This window comes from Lycorma delicatula, chromosome 1 (assembly GCF_047948215.1).
Source record: "Lycorma delicatula isolate Av1 chromosome 1, ASM4794821v1, whole genome shotgun sequence".
NCBI lineage: Eukaryota > Metazoa > Arthropoda > Insecta > Hemiptera > Fulgoridae > Lycorma > Lycorma delicatula.
Window position 1 is genome coordinate 58,860,324 of NC_134455.1, and position 18,004 is coordinate 58,878,327.

At 31.8% G+C, this 18,004-nt stretch overlaps 2 protein-coding genes across 3 annotated transcripts in view; both read left to right on the forward strand.

The window, feature by feature from the left end:
- The window catches only part of LOC142318108 (protein/nucleic acid deglycase DJ-1-like), a 49,158-nt gene extending 44,170 nt beyond the window's left edge, over positions 1 to 4,988 (forward strand). The window contains exon 5 of the mRNA XM_075354643.1: positions 4,657 to 4,988. Within this exon, the coding sequence (XP_075210758.1) occupies positions 4,657 to 4,796 (140 nt within the window). The 3' untranslated portion in view covers positions 4,797 to 4,988. The remainder of the gene's footprint in view (positions 1 to 4,656) is intronic.
- Positions 4,989 to 9,054: 4,066 nt separating this feature from the next.
- The window catches only part of LOC142318109 (protein dj-1beta-like), a 73,336-nt gene continuing 64,386 nt past the window's right edge, over positions 9,055 to 18,004 (forward strand). For both annotated transcript variants that reach the window (XM_075354645.1, XM_075354644.1), the window contains exon 1: positions 9,055 to 9,361. In XM_075354645.1, the coding sequence (XP_075210760.1) occupies positions 9,164 to 9,361 (198 nt within the window). In that variant the 5' untranslated portion in view covers positions 9,055 to 9,163. The remainder of the gene's footprint in view (positions 9,362 to 18,004) is intronic.

Below are 18,004 nucleotides of genomic sequence, written 5' to 3' on the forward strand. Positions count from 1 at the left end.
GTAGTGTCATCGAAAAGCGACCCAAAATCCATTTTCCAAACATCTCTGGACAAGGCTAATAAATCGGTGAAAAATTTCTTTTGAATACTTCGCAAAAATCTTCTGTGTCAACAGTAGTCTGATTATCGACTTTAAGGGGACGAACTCCACCAAAATCCTTCAGTGCAGATTTTACGTAACGAAATAAGTTTTCCGACTTTCTCATAAAATTAGCAGTTAGCAGCCCTTCTCAAGACATCATTTCTATGCAAAATTTTAGCCTTTTTCCACAAATACGAAAATGTATGATAATAGACTACACGACCTGTTTTTTATACTTTCTACGAAAAAACTGCTATTTCTTTAGACAATTAATTAAGTTTAACGAAATCCCTTAGGTTTGGGTCTATGTAAAGGAGTATGATATCGCATGTAATTTGAAGAAAGAATATTATTAAAAGTAGAAGCAGTTAATTTAATAAATTAACAACACTATTAAGTTGTGCAAATTCACTAACAGAGGTATTTATTGAGAGTGTACCATGCGGCAGATCTGGAAAAATAAGATGGTCACCGCCAACTGGACATTGACATTATTATAACTAATGGCGATTTTATCCATTTAGCCACTAAAATACTCAGACATGATTTCAGGCTTTATATCAGGTCCAAATTAGTGGTTTCCAAGAAGAAGATTAACCCCTCGACGCAAACGTTCTTTCACCCAAACATATTCATCAAAGGCTTCTAAATCAAGGCGCCTAAAAGGATAAATCATTATCAGTGATCCCTCCTCTCATGTCTGAGAGCTGGTGACCCATTTCATATCCCATTGACAATCTCCTGCCATAGCTTACGGTCCTCTGCCATTCGAATAAATGTGCCTAATGTTTCTCCTGTGGTCACCTAATGGTTTAATGACAGCAGGTTGACTCCTTTGGAAAAATGTATTAGCAGGCATAATGTGCATGATCGGCTGGCTGATATGTTTGATTTTTTACTCTTTTCAAGTTTTAGAAGATTTTCATGGAAGTGTTCATGTAATCCCCATGTAAGGGATTTATCTAGTAATATACCTAAAAATCGCACATTATCCTCGTATTCTATTGGATGGTCAAAACAGGATTTCGGTGAGGAATTCCTTTTTTACAGAAGTGTACACAGAACTTTTTCTGTGGTGAAAATTTGAAACCATTTGAAACCTCGAAACTTCACTGAGAGCATTTATCGCATGTTGCACAATAAGTACTTCACCATAGCTGTGGTTTTGTTGGCATATATAATTGCCAGTTTATCGACATAGACACTTTTGCTGATTTCTGCTGGAGTGGAATTAGTTTATTAATGGCGATCGTGAACAAGGTACCGCTCAACGTCTAGCCTTGTGGTATTCCATTTTCCACTATTTTTTTTCTGTTGAATATTCGTTGTTGACACGTACTTGAAAAGTACGTTCATTCATATAGTTGCTGAGTAATACTGGCAGGTTGCCGCGAATTTCCCATTCATGAAATTGAAGCATTATTCCATGACGCCAGGTAATACCGAATGCCTTCTACAGGTTAAAGAAGACTCCGACACAATGTTTTCTTGTAATGAAGCAGTTATATATTATTTTCTCTAAGTTAATCATTTGATCAGTAGTTGAATGGTATTGCCTGAAACCTGCTTGATATGACGATAAGAGATTTTATTTTTCTAAAATCCAAACCACGCTATTATTTATCATTTTTTCAAATATTTTTCCCATAGTGCAAGTCAAAAAAATAGGACGGTAACTATTGGGATCTGTTAGATTCTTATCTTTCTTTGGAACTGAAACAATATGTGCTTTTCCCCACTACTGTGGGTACATTCCATCCTGCCATATCTGATTATATAGTTCTAACAATCTACGTTTTGCAGTGGTATTCAGCTGCCTGATTATATCATAATGAATTTCATCCGGACCAGCAGTTGTGTTGTCGGCTTTCTCCAACGCTTTCAGTTCTATAGTTCTTCTATTTTGAAAGGTACTGCAATAATTTATTGCAGTTCTGAAATTTAGTAGACCCTCAAGTTCTGTTTTTTGTCCTAAACCATTCATCGTAGTTAGCTGTATTTGCTGGCTTTTTCGAAATGATTGGCAGTAACTCTGCAATTTCGTTTGGAGTATCTCTAATTTCATCTTCATATTGAAAACTAGTCATGGAAGTAAAATTTGTGCGCCCAAAAATCGCCCTCACTTTCTTCCAAACGTCTGACGCTGTTGTATTTCTATTAATGGATGACACGTATTGCTGCTAGGAATGTTTTTTCGCGTCTATCATAAGTCTTTTTACATATTCTCTGTATTTTTTTAAGGCAAGTAGATTTTCTAGTGTTGGACGTTTCTTAAAAGAATTATATGCTGTTTTCTTTATTTTAATAGCTTCACTTATTTCATCGCTCCACCACGGAACGGTTCGCTTCTTGAGTTTCTTGGATTTTCTGGGAACATATTTTATTCCGAATCAAATACGGTGTTAGTTATAGCATCGATATCGGCTTCGATAACTCCAGTTGTTTCGGCGAGTATCGTACTAGCCCTGAAGCTCGTCGAATCTGCCTTATCAAACATCCATCTTTCGGAGATGGGATATATTTTCCTTGTTACGCCAGTTACAATTTGAAACGGAAAATGAACGCCATGAAAATCTTCTAAAACTTGAGTACGTCAGTGCTATCGATGCAGTTATAAGTGCTAAATCTATACAGGACATCGATCCATCTCTAACACTGAAAAACGTTCCTGAACCTTAATTTAAGATAATGATATCAGAATTTAATAGGAACTTTTCCAATTCTCTTCCACGGGGATCTACTCAATCCGACCCCCAAAAAGAACTGCGTGCATTAAAGTTACGCACCAATAGTATGGCTGGGGAAAACTGAGCAATTAATCTTGCTATGTCATCCTCCTTCCAATCAAAATTCGGCAGGTATATGCTGCAGATAGTGATTTGCAGCGGACGCTGCGGCCTAAGGACGGAAACAGGCCTAAGGGGAAAAACAGGTCTCCCTGTGTAGTTTCTTGTTGCCTCTGTGGTTTAGAGGCCACCTCGGATGTAAGAGGCTTGGGAGCCTCCATAGAAGACTACGAAGCAGTCACTTCTTTTGCACCATCATCCACGCAAACTCCACTTTTACCTCTAGTTTAGTAGCTGTCTTCTTGTGGTCAGATTCGCTTTGATTCGTAATCGACGTAGACTCTGGAGGCTGTACTTTTATCTAAGACTTCTTAAATTTCTTGTGAGTGAGAGATTACATTCTATTATCTATTATTCTCTCAATCATGGTAGCAAATGTGGATCCAAGTTTTCCGAGAAGCTGATCTGTATCATCAGCAGTTGGACTAGGAACTGCAGCCACAGCCAGAGCATAAGTCGTTGTTGCTCTAGGCTTGCGTGCGCTTACAATCTTCTTTGCTTCAAAGTAGCTGACCTTCTGCAGGGTTTTGACTTCCTGCACAGCCACCTCGTCTTTGTAAGCAGGACAGTTTCTTGATCTACAGGAATGATGTCCTTTGCAGTTTACACAAGAAGGAGAATCCTTGCATGGTTCTCCTTCATGAATTTCGCACCACACACTTATATTTGTGGCCTTTTCCACAAATTTCTTTCAATTTCATTTCTATGAAATGAACGATATGAAAAGAATCTGCACTCATAGCAATTTATAGACAAATGATAATAGCTTGCTAAAAATCTGTATTAAATTTCTGATATTTCTAGAACAGGTAGCAAAATTCTCATAAAAAAAAACTGATTGGAAATTTAAATTATCTTCTAATCAGATTATCTTGTGGCAATTATTAGATAACCCTGATGATATATAATAACACCTGGTATATATATATATATATATATATATATATATATATATATATATATATATATATATATATATAATGTTTAATTGTGCTAAATAAATAATGTAAAATGTATTTCAATCCTAATTGCATCAGGTGTATAATTATCACTATATACATATAATTTATTGAGAGGCATCTGTTAATGCCTTGCTCTCACAGAGAGTAAGAGTGAGAGAGAATTAATTATTACCATATAGAATGTAATTCTATTACAAATAGAATGTATAATCAAATGTTTATAGTGCTGTGTAATATTTTTATGACCCAGTAAAGATTGGGCCTCGGTTGTTATGAATTTTTGTTTGAAATTTGATTGTGCTAGTGCTGCTGCCAATTTTACAGTACACATAACACCACCAAAACCAAATTTAGAAAATGTCATGCACATAAGCTCAATTCTGCCTTGCTCCTCTCTGCCTACTAGCAGTAATTCGGAAAGAGAAAGTAATAAGCATAAATTGGCAACTACATTATTTAACTTGCTGACCACTATTTATACAGTTTTGATTATTTGTAACAAAGATATTTTTCTGATGTAACACCACATAGTCCAAAAGACTGCACAGTTGAAAAGTTGATCAGAATTAAAAATCTAAGAACTAGCAGAACATTTTACACAAAATTAATATTAACCTAGCAGAACATTTTACACAAAATTAATATTAACATGATCAACCTTATATCTTACAACCTGAAAAATTGGTACCAGCACATCTGCATTTTTAGTATATGAGTGTAATAACAATTATAGGAAAATAATAATTATGAAAGAAACACAATTTCAGGAAAACTTATCACATGCAACGTCACAGGAGGTGTAATGGAATTTGCTTTCACAATTGTTAAAACGTTATTAGGAAAAGAAGTTCTTCAAAATGTAACAAGAATTATGAAACATGGTGAATTGGATCTACCTTTTGCTTAGTATTAAATCTTTAAAATTCTTTTCATTGAATAGAAAATAAGAATCCAAAATAAATACACTGGATTAAAAAATTTGGTAGAAAGTAGTATTTTTTTAAGTTAAAACCCAAAAACTGAAATTATTAAATAATAATTTGTATAGTTCAACAAAAAAGTTTTCAAAAGTTTATTGTTATTGTCAGATTTCTTCCTTTTTTATTAATACAAAAGAAGAAATGCACCCATTAAGGTTACAATTCTTTCATAATTTTTTTTTTTTAAATGTGTTATTTTATGTTTGTACTGGTAAAACTTTTTTTAAATATATTAATGATTGATTAATTATTATTTATTTACTTATTTCTTTCTATTACAAGATTGGAAATAAACTAATTCTCTGAAAAAAAAATTATATAGTCCATCAAATAATGGTGAATTCTTTAAATTTTGCCTTATAATTATATTTCATTAACTCTAAAAAATTAGTTTAAAGCCATGACATATTTCAGCTTTTCCAAGCAGTAATAACATACACCTTAGAATACTATCCCTCACCAGATATCTGTCATCATCTTAAATCCTTATTTCATACTAATAATTATAATAAATAATCAAAATAACAAGGCATAATTTTAAATAAATGTTATTCCTCCTGAAAATGTACAACTGTACCTTTATGTTTAGGTTTGGCTAGGTATGTCAAACATAAAACACTGCTGCTACTGTATAAAGAATATTTTTGTAGAAAAAACTTTCATCCGAAAATAATAAATAAGATAATAGAAGCAATTCCTAAGAATTACTTCAGACTCTTTGACTATTAAGTACTAAATGGTTGTAGGAAACCTGATGTGAGACACAGAATACTAAAAACAATATGAAAATAATATTTATTCTCAAAAATAAGAAGCGTTCCATTCCAGAATCGCTAGGGAAAGAGTTGAGTAGAGTGATCTTTGTTGCCTTCTTCACCAAGCCAAATATACAGTTGAACATCAGTATGATGATATATATTGCATATGTATGCTGTATGTACTGTACATCAGATGATGTTGAACACTACCATTGACAATCTCCCCCCCTCACTCAGTTCATATGGGAAATTACATGGTAATAATTATAGAAATTACATTGTGCATCATTAATCTCACAGAAAGGTACTGTAATTGCTACATTATTGTTCTTTTATTTGACATGATATACATGCATCTCAGCTGTAAAGAAGACTTAAAAATAATGTAAAGCAACAAAAATTAATACATGCATGTCTGTTAAAAAATAGCAGATAAAATGTAGTTTTCAATACTGCTTGGCCAAACCCAAGCAAGCAATTGTTTTTACAAAAATAAAAAGGTTTCCTATGTCACATACTCAAAACCTACTGTTTTTAATCTGTCTCTGTCTTTTGTTGAAATTCTTTTCTCAAAAATCTGATGTGGACACACTTGACTTCCTTGTATGCCTATTAAATTACATATATACATTTTTTTTTTAAATGAAAGTATATAAAATTTTATTTTATTAATAACTTCTGATTTTTTTAATTTTTTTTTTATTTTTTTATTGTTATTACTTATAGCAATTTTTTTTACATTCCAGGTTAATAATTATTATTAATAAATCGATATATTTAAATTAAAAAAAAAAGTTTAAAAAAGGAGATGAAGTCCGATTGATGTGCCTTTCCCTTGTAAAATCCAAATATTTCATTAATTAAAATTTTATTTGGCTATAACTCTGGAACTAATGAAAACTAACTCTGCAACTAATGGTACATAAGTACCACTTATTATATATCGCTGAAAATCTCTCAATGAGGGCTTATAACTGCAGTTAAAAAAAAGTTAAAATCAAAATTTTTGGATGTCGAGATTTTTTTGGAAACTTTTGGTTGTCGATTGCAATCAAAAGGAGAGAGGTGCACAACTAGATGTTACAGAATTTCAACATCCTACGGCTAATCGTTTTTGAGTTTTGTGAGATAAATACGAGGACGGTAAATGAAATAATGAGACTAGCTATTTTTGGCAGCCAAAGTAGCAACACTGTAAAGTTACTAGTAAATCGTTACAAGTAAGTTACTAGTAAAGTTACTAGTATCGTTATATTAACAGCTGGTTTATATTAGTTATTAATATTTTTAGACTATTGCTGCCATATGAGACGTAAACAAACTTTTTGTGAAATGAGTTTTTGTTGTGCGTTTCAAAAATGAGTGATACTAATTATGAACAACGTTGTGCAATCAAGTTTTGTGTTAAAATCGGTGAGAATGCTACTGAATTTTTTCAAAATTGAAAAGGGCGTATGGAGATAATGCTCAGTCAGGAGCCCGTGTTTTTAGATGTTTGAAAGCATTTTCAGATGGCCGGGAATCATTTACGGATGATCCACGCTCTGGAAGAGCGTTAACGTCAAAAAGTGACGACAATGTTGAGCGAATGAGAGATTTGATACGGTATGACCAGCGATTAACTTAAAATGATTGCAGAACAATTGAATTTGAACCACACCACAGTACATTAAATTTTAACAAACGAACTGGATATGAAAAAATTTTGTGCAAAATTGATCCCAACAAACCTCATTGTTGAACAGAAAAACAACAGGGTGGAAGTGTGTCGCGATCTTCTAGGCCAAATTGAAACTGATCCTGATTTTCTAAAAAAACGTTATTACTGTAAATTTGATTATGTAAATGTTACACTTTTACATTTTGAAAACTCGTTAATTATTTAAAGTAGACCCAACGTATATAATATATAGTGTAGATCGTAATACACGCAGACAAATTAAACATTTAATAATGATTATAATCGTAGCTTCATTTAGACATCTTAAAGAAAAACACGGTTTGATCTCATAAACGAAATCAATTTGATCGTGCCACGGGAATTTACCATCTAATAAAAGCCAAAAAATGTATTTTTATGGACATCAAGAATACTATATCACTACTGCGATCTACTATCAAGAGATTAGCAATTAGCAGGTCCATGTGAGAGGCAGACGCAAACTTTTATCCATATTTATTAAGTTAGTCACAATTTATCCATTTGGCAAGGACCTATATTACAACACACTTTTGCGCAACAAAAATTTAACATTACCGTTCTGTTTTTTTTTTTTCACTCAGTTATGGAAAATCTTTCATACAACCCACAAATTTTTTAGAGGATTTTGTTTTCTCCCACTTTTAAACAGGGATGACAATGTTTAACAATGTTTCGGGAACGATCATAACAATTTTTATATTATTTTTGTAACATTTTCAGTACAAAACAATACACTTCGGAAAATATATTTTCACACATTTTTGTTAGTACTTCAGCAAATTAACTTCAAAAATTCATGCATTTTGGAGACAACAAACCATTACACTTTCACTTTCCCTATTAAGTTTACTACAGAATCTTGTTATTCTTGAGAATGTCTTATTTGTTCAAGCGATTGATATCTAGGATCAGGTTACTTGCAAAGGTTAGATATGGCATGTGTAATCTAATAATTACTATCTAAGGTGAGTCAATCTTAAAAATATAAACCCGTTGATACTACCAGCTACAATGCCGTAGATTATGTAGAAGAATAGACTATATGAAAGAAATCTCTGAAGAAGAAAGTCCTAACGCAAACATTGTCATGGTTGAAGTTGAGCGTTTATTAATTATTTTAAAAATCAGTATAAAATTGAAATAATAATAACAGCTTTTATTAATTCTTTCACTCTAAGATTATAAATTCATATTTGTTGTAGATTATGTAGAAGAATAAGTAGACAAATAGAAGAAAACTTTTGAAGCCAATTCATGATGGAAGATGAGTTAGTATATCTAAATCAGGATACCGCCTTGTGATTGTTATCCTTGAGGTCAAAAAAGTTTCGTTTAAATTAATATTTACAATAACTGTTTAGTTTTATAATTCGGGCGAACAAGGAAAAAATTTCAGACGTTTGCTTGGCTTCAAAGCAGCTGGTTGTTTATGTGGTGAACCTTGTTCGCCACATAATTTTGAAATTTGTTATTTCAAAACCCTTAAATTGATAAAAGCACTGGAAAATAGATTTAAGTAATTATTTTGGAAGGGCAACTAATCCGACAAATTTCGTTTGTCAGGATATCGACGTTTTTACCTCTACCCTCCCCGTAATCAGGGGGCTGAGGAATTAGCAATAATATACATAAGATTGCAAGATAACAACTTTTTATCTGAGATTCTTCTCCGATTCCGTCTCTCTAACGTAAACTTCACAAATGTATTTTCCCCCACATCGATCACGTTTACAGCGCCTAAATTCCTCAGTTATCTAATAACGCATCTGCTGGATTAGATAATGAAAGATCGTAACAAATTAATTATGATTACTCTGTAAATGTAATCTGAAAAATGGTTACTATATGGATTCCTTCTTTAATTTATTGTTTTATTTTACTCAGTGAAATTCAGTTTTGTAATTGTGAAGAAGAAGAAGAGGAGGAAGAAGAAGTGTTATATCCTTGTAATAAAACTGTTTTAATTTATGCTCCTGATGAATTGGAGGAGATCGAGTACGTAACTGTAATCGATATTTTACGTCGAGCGAAGGTACGTACCAAGTTTTTCTCAGATAACCCGATGAATTTGTACTAATGATATTTATTTTTATTATAAGATATTAACCGCATTCAGGAAACTAATTTCAGAAAATTAATACAAAAGAATTGTAATAAGAAGATGGCGTCTGAATGGTTTATTGAGGTTATTTTTAACTGATAGTTCCCTTGTTCTTTCCTCATACTTGAAGGGTTGTGTCAGCCACCACCCTGGTTCTAACTTTGCAACTAGATAGCCAGCAGGGTAGCCACCCTTTTAGTTAGTGTACTTCAGCTGGATAGTGACTGTTTTTGAAATTGGGTTTCCACTAAAGACCAAATTACTGGCTTCTGTCAAACCTTGCTCCATGCTTCCTGTTCTAGGAATCAGCTACAATTTTACAAATTCATATGTTTTGGAACTCTCACAAAAACAAAATTCTTTTGGACAAAAAATATCAAAATTGTCTAAAATGATTACCACATAAGTGGGTGCATACAGTCACATGCAATACACAAAATGTTCACTTAGTTGCTAAATGAGGATTTTGAGCAAATATAACTAATTTTTTTAAATTAATCCATTCAAGAAAGTTTTATTTTTTATTTCTCAAAATCTCCATTATTAAATAGAGATAACTTGAATTCTTGTTTCCAATTCTATTGCAGATAGACTGTGTTGGCAAACCCACCAGATTGGTCTAGTGGTAAACTCATCATTGCAAATCAGGTGATTTCAAAGTCAAAAGTTCTAAGGTTCAAATCCTAGTAAAAGCAGTTTCTTTTAATCAGATTTGAATATCAGATCGTGGATACTGGTGTTCCTTGGTGGTTGGGTTTCAATTAACCACATATCTCAGGAATGGTCGATCTGAGACTGTACAAGACTAAACTTCATTTACATTCATTCATATCACCCTTCTTCATCCTTTGAAGTAATACCTTAAGGTGTTTCTGGAAGCTAAACAGAAAAAGAAAGACTGTGTTGGCAGAAAAATGATGTAATCACTGTTCGACAGGTTTAGTAGGAAATAGCTGATCAGAGAGACATTCCATTAAAGCCCAACATGGTAAGGAATGGGGGGCGTGGTGTGGCAACCGGAACGTCACTAGGCGGATGTCTTCCCCTATGGGGTTGGGATGATCAGAAAGACAAAAGTACCTTAATAACCAATCAGTATCAATCTACTTATTAAGTCCATATCGATCTACTTATTCTATTAACTAATGTTAGAGATTCATTGATGATATAATTCATTTAGCAGAAATCAAAAACTAAACATTTAATTTAAAAGTAAATTAAATATTTAGTTTTAAATAAATTATGAATGGCATGGATTCTCATTGCTAGGTGGGAAATATAGGTAATACTTTCATAATAAATAAGACTAAAGCAAATATAATGGAATGTGACAGAAAAAGAATAGTGAAAATTAAGATAGTAAAACATGAACAGTAGGAAAAGTATAAAGGAAAATAATAGAAATTTTGAAATATAATGTTTCAAGGGGATTTTGAAAATTAGTTGAAAAAAACAAAATGAAGAGATCTTAAAATAAACAGGTAAGAAGAGAAGTTTTGTGGCAGATCTTGTAATGAGATGAACTAGGTTGGAAGAACATACAAAGTGATTCAAAAATAACTTCACGAATTTATAAGCATATAAAAATTTATTGAGATAACTTACAGATTTAATTTAGGTCTCATTTCTTAGAAAAACACATCAAGTTTATCACCCTACACTCACTTTGGGTTGATATGTCTTCCGATTGTAATGCAAATATATTCCACCGGAAGTCGATTTCATTCCAGATTGTAGCCAGCAAGTCAGGCTTTTCCTCTGCATCTGGGGCATTAATTTGAAGCCTTATCTAAACAATTAGCAAGTAAAGGTGGTATATAATCCTAATCTTTAATGAAATCCCACAAGAAAAAATCTAGCAGGGTCAAATCTGGAAAGGTAGGTGGCCATGCAGTTGTACCCCCACAACCAATCCACTGACCTGGGAATCGAGTATCAAGAAAATCTTGGACTTCTAGGTGGTATTGATATGGTGCCCTGCCTTGCTGATAATAATGGTGTCCCATCTTGGTCATCATCATCTAACTGTGGAATTAGAAACTTTTGAAGCATGGTATAATTGATACCTTTTACGGTTGCCTCCTGAAAGAAGAATGGACCATACAGTTTTTGTTTGCTTAGGACACAAAAACCATCGACCTTAGGGCTATCCCAAATGTGCTGCAAAGTTTTATGAGAGTTTTTGTTACCCCATATGAGGCAGTTATGAGTGTTCACTTTGCCACTGACGTGAAATGTTTACTCATCCCTAAAAATTACATTTTTAGGGAAAAAATGTATCATTGTCTGCAATTCTAAACCATCATTTCCAAACAAAACTGCAGCTGACCAACATTGTTGTCACCTGTAATGTGTTGAACCATGGTTAGTTTGTATGGCTTCAAGTGCAATCGTTTATGTAATTCATGTTAAACAGTCATTTGCGGAATGCCAGTCTCACATAACGCACATCAAGTTGATTTCTTCAGATTATTTGCAAAGTTTACCCTGAGTTGTTCTACAGCAGTTTCAGGGATGAGTGGATGCCCTGGTGATTTTGTATTTTTAATAGAACAATTTGTCTCAATGAAGGTTTAGTGCCAAGAATAAATTGAATGCCTACTAGGAGGCTCCCTACCGTATTTTCTACAAAAATTAAGTTGAACTGCAGTTGCTGACTGCAAATCGTGAAACCATAACACACACTGAGCATATTCAGTAACAGTAAATGTATCCATTTTTAACAACACTGATGATAGTCCTGGTGATGGAATTCGGTATTAATGAACTACGTCAAAGACTTAATGTGTATTGAGACCACAACAAATCTGTAAGTTATTTCAATAGATTTTTATATTCTTTTAAAGATGAAGTCCTTTATGCACATACTTAGGCTTAGTTACTTGATAATAGAGAGATTTGTAGAAGGAGAAACTGTATAAGAAGACCTTTTTATTTTCTAATCTTTCTTAGAATAAACAAAACAGATAACTGCGGATGTAGCAATAAAGTTAAGTTAGCATAGAACAAAAAAAGGTGACTTGTGTTTCATCACAATTTGTAGGACAAAGGAATTGACTCTACAGAGATGTCATTTTCTACTAGATCCTTGTGTACGGATCTGTACCAGAACATCTGATTTGCAGAGGAATTTATATTTAGGGCAAAACAGAGTTTATCTTGAATTACTGCATTTATTATAAAAAATCTAAATGCAATAAAAGAATTTTATTGAATGTACAAAAAAGACAACGAATATATAGTACACATGCTCTTTTCGTGCTTTACTGATTTAAGCTATACTTGAAGGAATCAGTGAAAATGCACCACTCCTCAGGTTCATGAACTTGCCCTAATTGTAACACAAACTCATCAATATTTCTACTGTAAACTAAGTAATTTTCTTCAGCAAAGTATTGAGAAAAACCTTTCTGTTAGCTTGGATAGCCCCAGATTTTTATAATTTTTTAAGTAAATTCCATCCTTGCAATCTTAAGCCTAAAAGCTTATTTTTTGAGAATTGTAAATTTCTTACCAAGTCATTTAACTAACCTTGTGATATAAAATGTGGATCATTCGAGTGTAATTCAAAATCTGAATCATGATTGTCTTCTTCCATAACATCCGTTTTACCATCACTGTTTTCAGGAAACTTAGCAACTGGAATGGATTCACTTTGAGGTACAGGTTTATGTGCAGATGGCAATGAAGGATAGAGTACAGTGTGTACTTTTTGAAATTCCAGACCCATTAAAAAGAAGTAACAATCAGTTAAGCGATCTTTTGTTTTACACCAAATGGCAAGGCCTTTCGTCTGCCTTTTACCCAACCTCTTAACTTGACTACACAATTACTTTGTATTATATGAGGAGCCTGTATCTTACACTGATCACCAAACAAATTACAATTTATAAACTCTTTTAATTTTATAGTGAACTCACCACACACATAACAGAAACTGTCTGAATCATTTACACACCTATGAGGCATTTTGAGAATTTACTGTTCTCTCACCTTAAACAATTAACACACTGATTGAAGAGACTACTAAAAGTAGTAGGCTAACAAAGCCACAAGTTTTGTTTTATTTGAATTGTACACACATGTTAAATCTTGTTCATGTAAGCTTCAATAGAGAGGTATGATGTCATGATATGTGATGTTTGTATTAGGACTTAAATTATTGTGTCATGGTTAACAACTGATTTATAGGATTAAAAATATTTACTGAACATATAAGCATTAAGTAATCATGTAAAATGAAAAACTGCATGTATAATCATGCATAATATATCAACAATTGATGAATGAATGAATTGAATACAGACACTAATTCATTCTGCATTATTTGAGGGGGCTTGTCCCTTGGGGTTAAGAGAACCTGAACATCCTTTTATTTACTTAATTTTTATGGAAGGTAGGTTTCAAAATAACAGCATTAATATTTCAATTTTTATTAATTTAGAGATAGAGGTTGTAGCTCTGAAGGGCAATGAAGCTTCTTAATCTTGTTGAAACTATTATGCACTTAAATTTTTCTGATAATAGGACATAAAATGCATTAATGGTTAAGTTTTTGTTCTTAATGAAAACATTTTTTATATTCCACTATCAGTAAAAGAACAAGTGTTCAGTGGATATTCAAAGAAGTAACTGAATAATGGGATAAGAGAAAGGATGATTTGAATATCAGAATACTTTAACTTTTTAACTGACTGGACTAGTGAGGTTAGGCCTTTTGGCTCTACAAGAGCCAAAAGGCTCTCTGGACACCATTATGTCTATTTGTTTCAAAAGGTAAAGAATAATATAAAAATGAAAGTTTAAATATTGCAACATTTTAATTTTTTGTTGAGGGAAGCTGGTTAGTTGCTTGGGGGGTGAAAGGCCTGTGGTGACAAGGAAGGCAAAAACCCAAGACATCATTTGTATTCTAATTGTTTCTTTTGATAGTACTCATTAAAAAAAGTAAATTATTTGAATATCATTATACTTTTATGAAATGAGAGAATTAGTGGACATGTCTTGTTTAGGGGGCAGAAGACATTAACCTTAAATGAATAAACCATGAACAAATAAACTTTAAAACAATATATTTCATATTGTTTCAGTACTTCTTGAGCTTATTCTGGCCAAACAAACAAACAATATGTTTTGTGTTTGTATGAATAAATAGATTAATAAATATGTAATACATTACTGTTAAAATAACAAATCAGTACAGTACAGTAAGAATCTTTCTGCATCAGTATTGCCCGTGCACAGTATTTATTCACTGACACAATGTTGAGCCCACATTCTGCTATTCATTTAATTGTAAGCCAATGCAAATACAATTTCTCTTCATGATTTTTAATTTTTTTAAGGTAGGATACATTATTTAAAAAAAAAAATAATAATAATTGAATTTCATAGTACATTAATTTTTTATGTATATTATATTTTTTAGTACATAGTATTAATTTTTTTAAATTAAAGTCCTGCAGGTAGATTCAGGGGACCAAACTTTATTTCGGTATTTGGAATTTTTATTTTTTCAGGAGATTGAATATACATCTTTTTTCAAATTTGAATATCGCAATAATTCAATTCAATTCATGGATGCATTTGTGGAGGTTACAGGTTTAAACAGTTTGCTACATAAAATAGATTCAAAAATTTGATTGATCTATGATAAATATTTTTCTCAAAATCAGACTTTACTTTTTACTTAATAGTAATCATTCTACCATTAAAGAGTATAAAAGGAGTATTTGGAGGTATTCAAGATGGGTTTATACAATTACTTCCTTGCCACTAACTCTGGAAGTAATAAACTTTAAAACAATGTAGGAAATTTTCATATTGGTTCAGTACTTCTTGAGCTTATTCCAGAGAAACAAACAAACTATGTGTTTTGTGTTTGTATGAGTAGATAGATTAATATATATATATATATATATATATAATACATTACTATTCAAATAATATTTTAGTGCTATTTTAGTGCTGAACAGTACAGACAGAACCTTGCTGCATCAGTATGGCCCACACACAGTATTTATTCAATACTAGCACAGTGTTAAGCCCATGTTCTACTACTCATTTAATTGTAAGCCATTGCAAATACAGTTTCTATCATAATTAATGAAATTATTAAATTTAGATTATTAAGTAATTATTATTTAAACTAAAAATCTTTTGACTTACCATTATAAGTAAAAGAAACTCATTGTAATATTGCTGTGATTTGATTTTGATAATCATTTCTGGTTCTTATCCAAGGGGAATAAGTCCTTGTAAGTTTTTATCAACTGTTTCACCATCAGTGGAATCTAATCCACTGTCATTTTATTTGAAAACAATATTTTCAATAGTATTTGTCTTTTACATATTTATGTTTTAGCAAAGATTTCTCTGCTTATTTTACACAATCACATACGAGTACTGTTTTCCAATCTAAAAAGTCTTGCTATTGAACTTCTTTCACAGAAGTGAAAAACGTCTGTTAAAAGGTGTTTTCTGTATGTGCTTGGCTTTATGGTGCTTCACTAGCAATGATAAAATATTTTCAATTGGATTCAATTCAAGATAATAGGGTGGTATTTTTAAAACTAATTTTGATTTTCAAACTAAAATATTTCATCTACTTCCTACGTCATTTATTTTTGTTTGCTTGATATTATGTTGTATAACTCTCATCCCAACAAGAAAAGGTTAATCACAATAAGAAAAAGTACAATCACAAAGTTAAGAACATGATAAGATACATGAAGTAAATACACAAGAAAAAAGAAGAATATAACAATTTCTGATTTTTAAACTAATTCTGCATTTCTGCTTTCTTTAAAGTAGAAATTGGAACTGGGTTATTTGGTGAATCATGAAATGAAGTATTGTCAAACATGACTGTAGACTTTAGAAATAACATATAAATTTTACAGTATGGTATTATAAAACAGTATCATTATACAGGACTGATACTGATACTGTAAAACTTTTATGTTGTTTTAAAATTATATATATATATTTTTTCTTTTTTTTCTTTGGATTGATATCAACACAAGCCTGAAGCTGGTGTGTGGGGTATGGAAAATGTAATTTGTAGCAAATAAATGTTGCCATGCGATTCAAACCCAGACCTCCGGGTTTATATTATACATATATTTTAAATACATAATATATTAATATATTTTATGATATTTTACTGTAAAGATTGTTTTTATTTTAACATCAGTAAACACAGCCTATTTATAAAACTGAAATGAAATAACTACACTAAATTAGTATGCAAAATATCAACAATACCTAAAAATAACTGCTGTGTCTATGATTAATATTATTTAACATTTTAAATAACCCTGCATTTGAAGAAACTTAGTGACTCATTTGTGAGTCAAACAATGCCTCATATTTAACCTGGCTGGCCAGATTATAGAATATAAATTTTCTATTTATTTTATTTTATCTTTAAATTTAATTTTAATTTTTAATTATGACATCATATTTATATGTATTAGTTATTTTATTTAATTGACTTCATATGTTTGTATACTGATTGTAATTTTAATAATTTTGATATTTTAATCTTTTAATTTTAATTAAAGAAAAAAATTATGTTTGATAAGTAATTTTATATAAATATGTCTTATATACAACTGATGATGCGGGATCCCATGAGAGTGCTTTTGGAATAAAAAAGTGTCATTTCATTTACGTTGTAATTCTGTACTTAGGTTGTTCATGTTGGTTTTTGATTATAAAAATACGATATATTGGTTCAGAGGAATATGGATCTTAAAAGTATTGACTCTAGAAAAATTATTATTTTTTTTTTTTATGTTTTAGAGGCATTGACTACTGTGGTCATTAACACCTTCCACATCAAAAAAGAAAAACATATTATTCCCTCCCAGCAACAAAACACCAGCGACACAGTCAAAAGACTTATCTTGTCAACAAGAATCATCTAAAACACTGATTTGTCATAGGACTAAAACCCAGAAGAACACAAAATTGCAAGGGTGTATGTAAATTGTCCTTGCCAGTTAAAAACAAAAAACCATTTCCTTCAAAACATCAATCAATTCAAATTTTACATCTAGTAAAAACTCCTTTATAATAATCATTCCAAATTATGTTTAAAAATCGATATATAATTATATATAAGTTATGACAAAAAATGGCTTAGTTATGTTTAAATGGCTCTTGCCACTTAATATCTCACTTCAAAATAGACATATCTAAAGCATATTTAAAAAATACATATCTCTCTATAAATTATCCATGGAAATAAAAATCAATTTTTCTTTAATTTTATCGCCTCGGTTTTCCTTTTGGCCATCGTTTTTTATTCCTTTTCTCCATCCTGCAAAGAGCCTCGATGCTGACGTCCATTATGTCAGAGTCTTCCGAGATGGAGTCGTCAGTTTCCCCGCCGTAAGTCTCGGAGGATCTCCTGCTCCCGGCGTCGGATGACACCTGCTCCGCTGGCGCAGACAAATGTACATCGCAGTCCATACTGGATGCACTTACAGCCAAAGTTTGTGGGGCGGTCGATTGTCTCACCCTTTCCGGTAACGATCTCTGTGTTTTCGGAGGTTCAACTATCGGTTT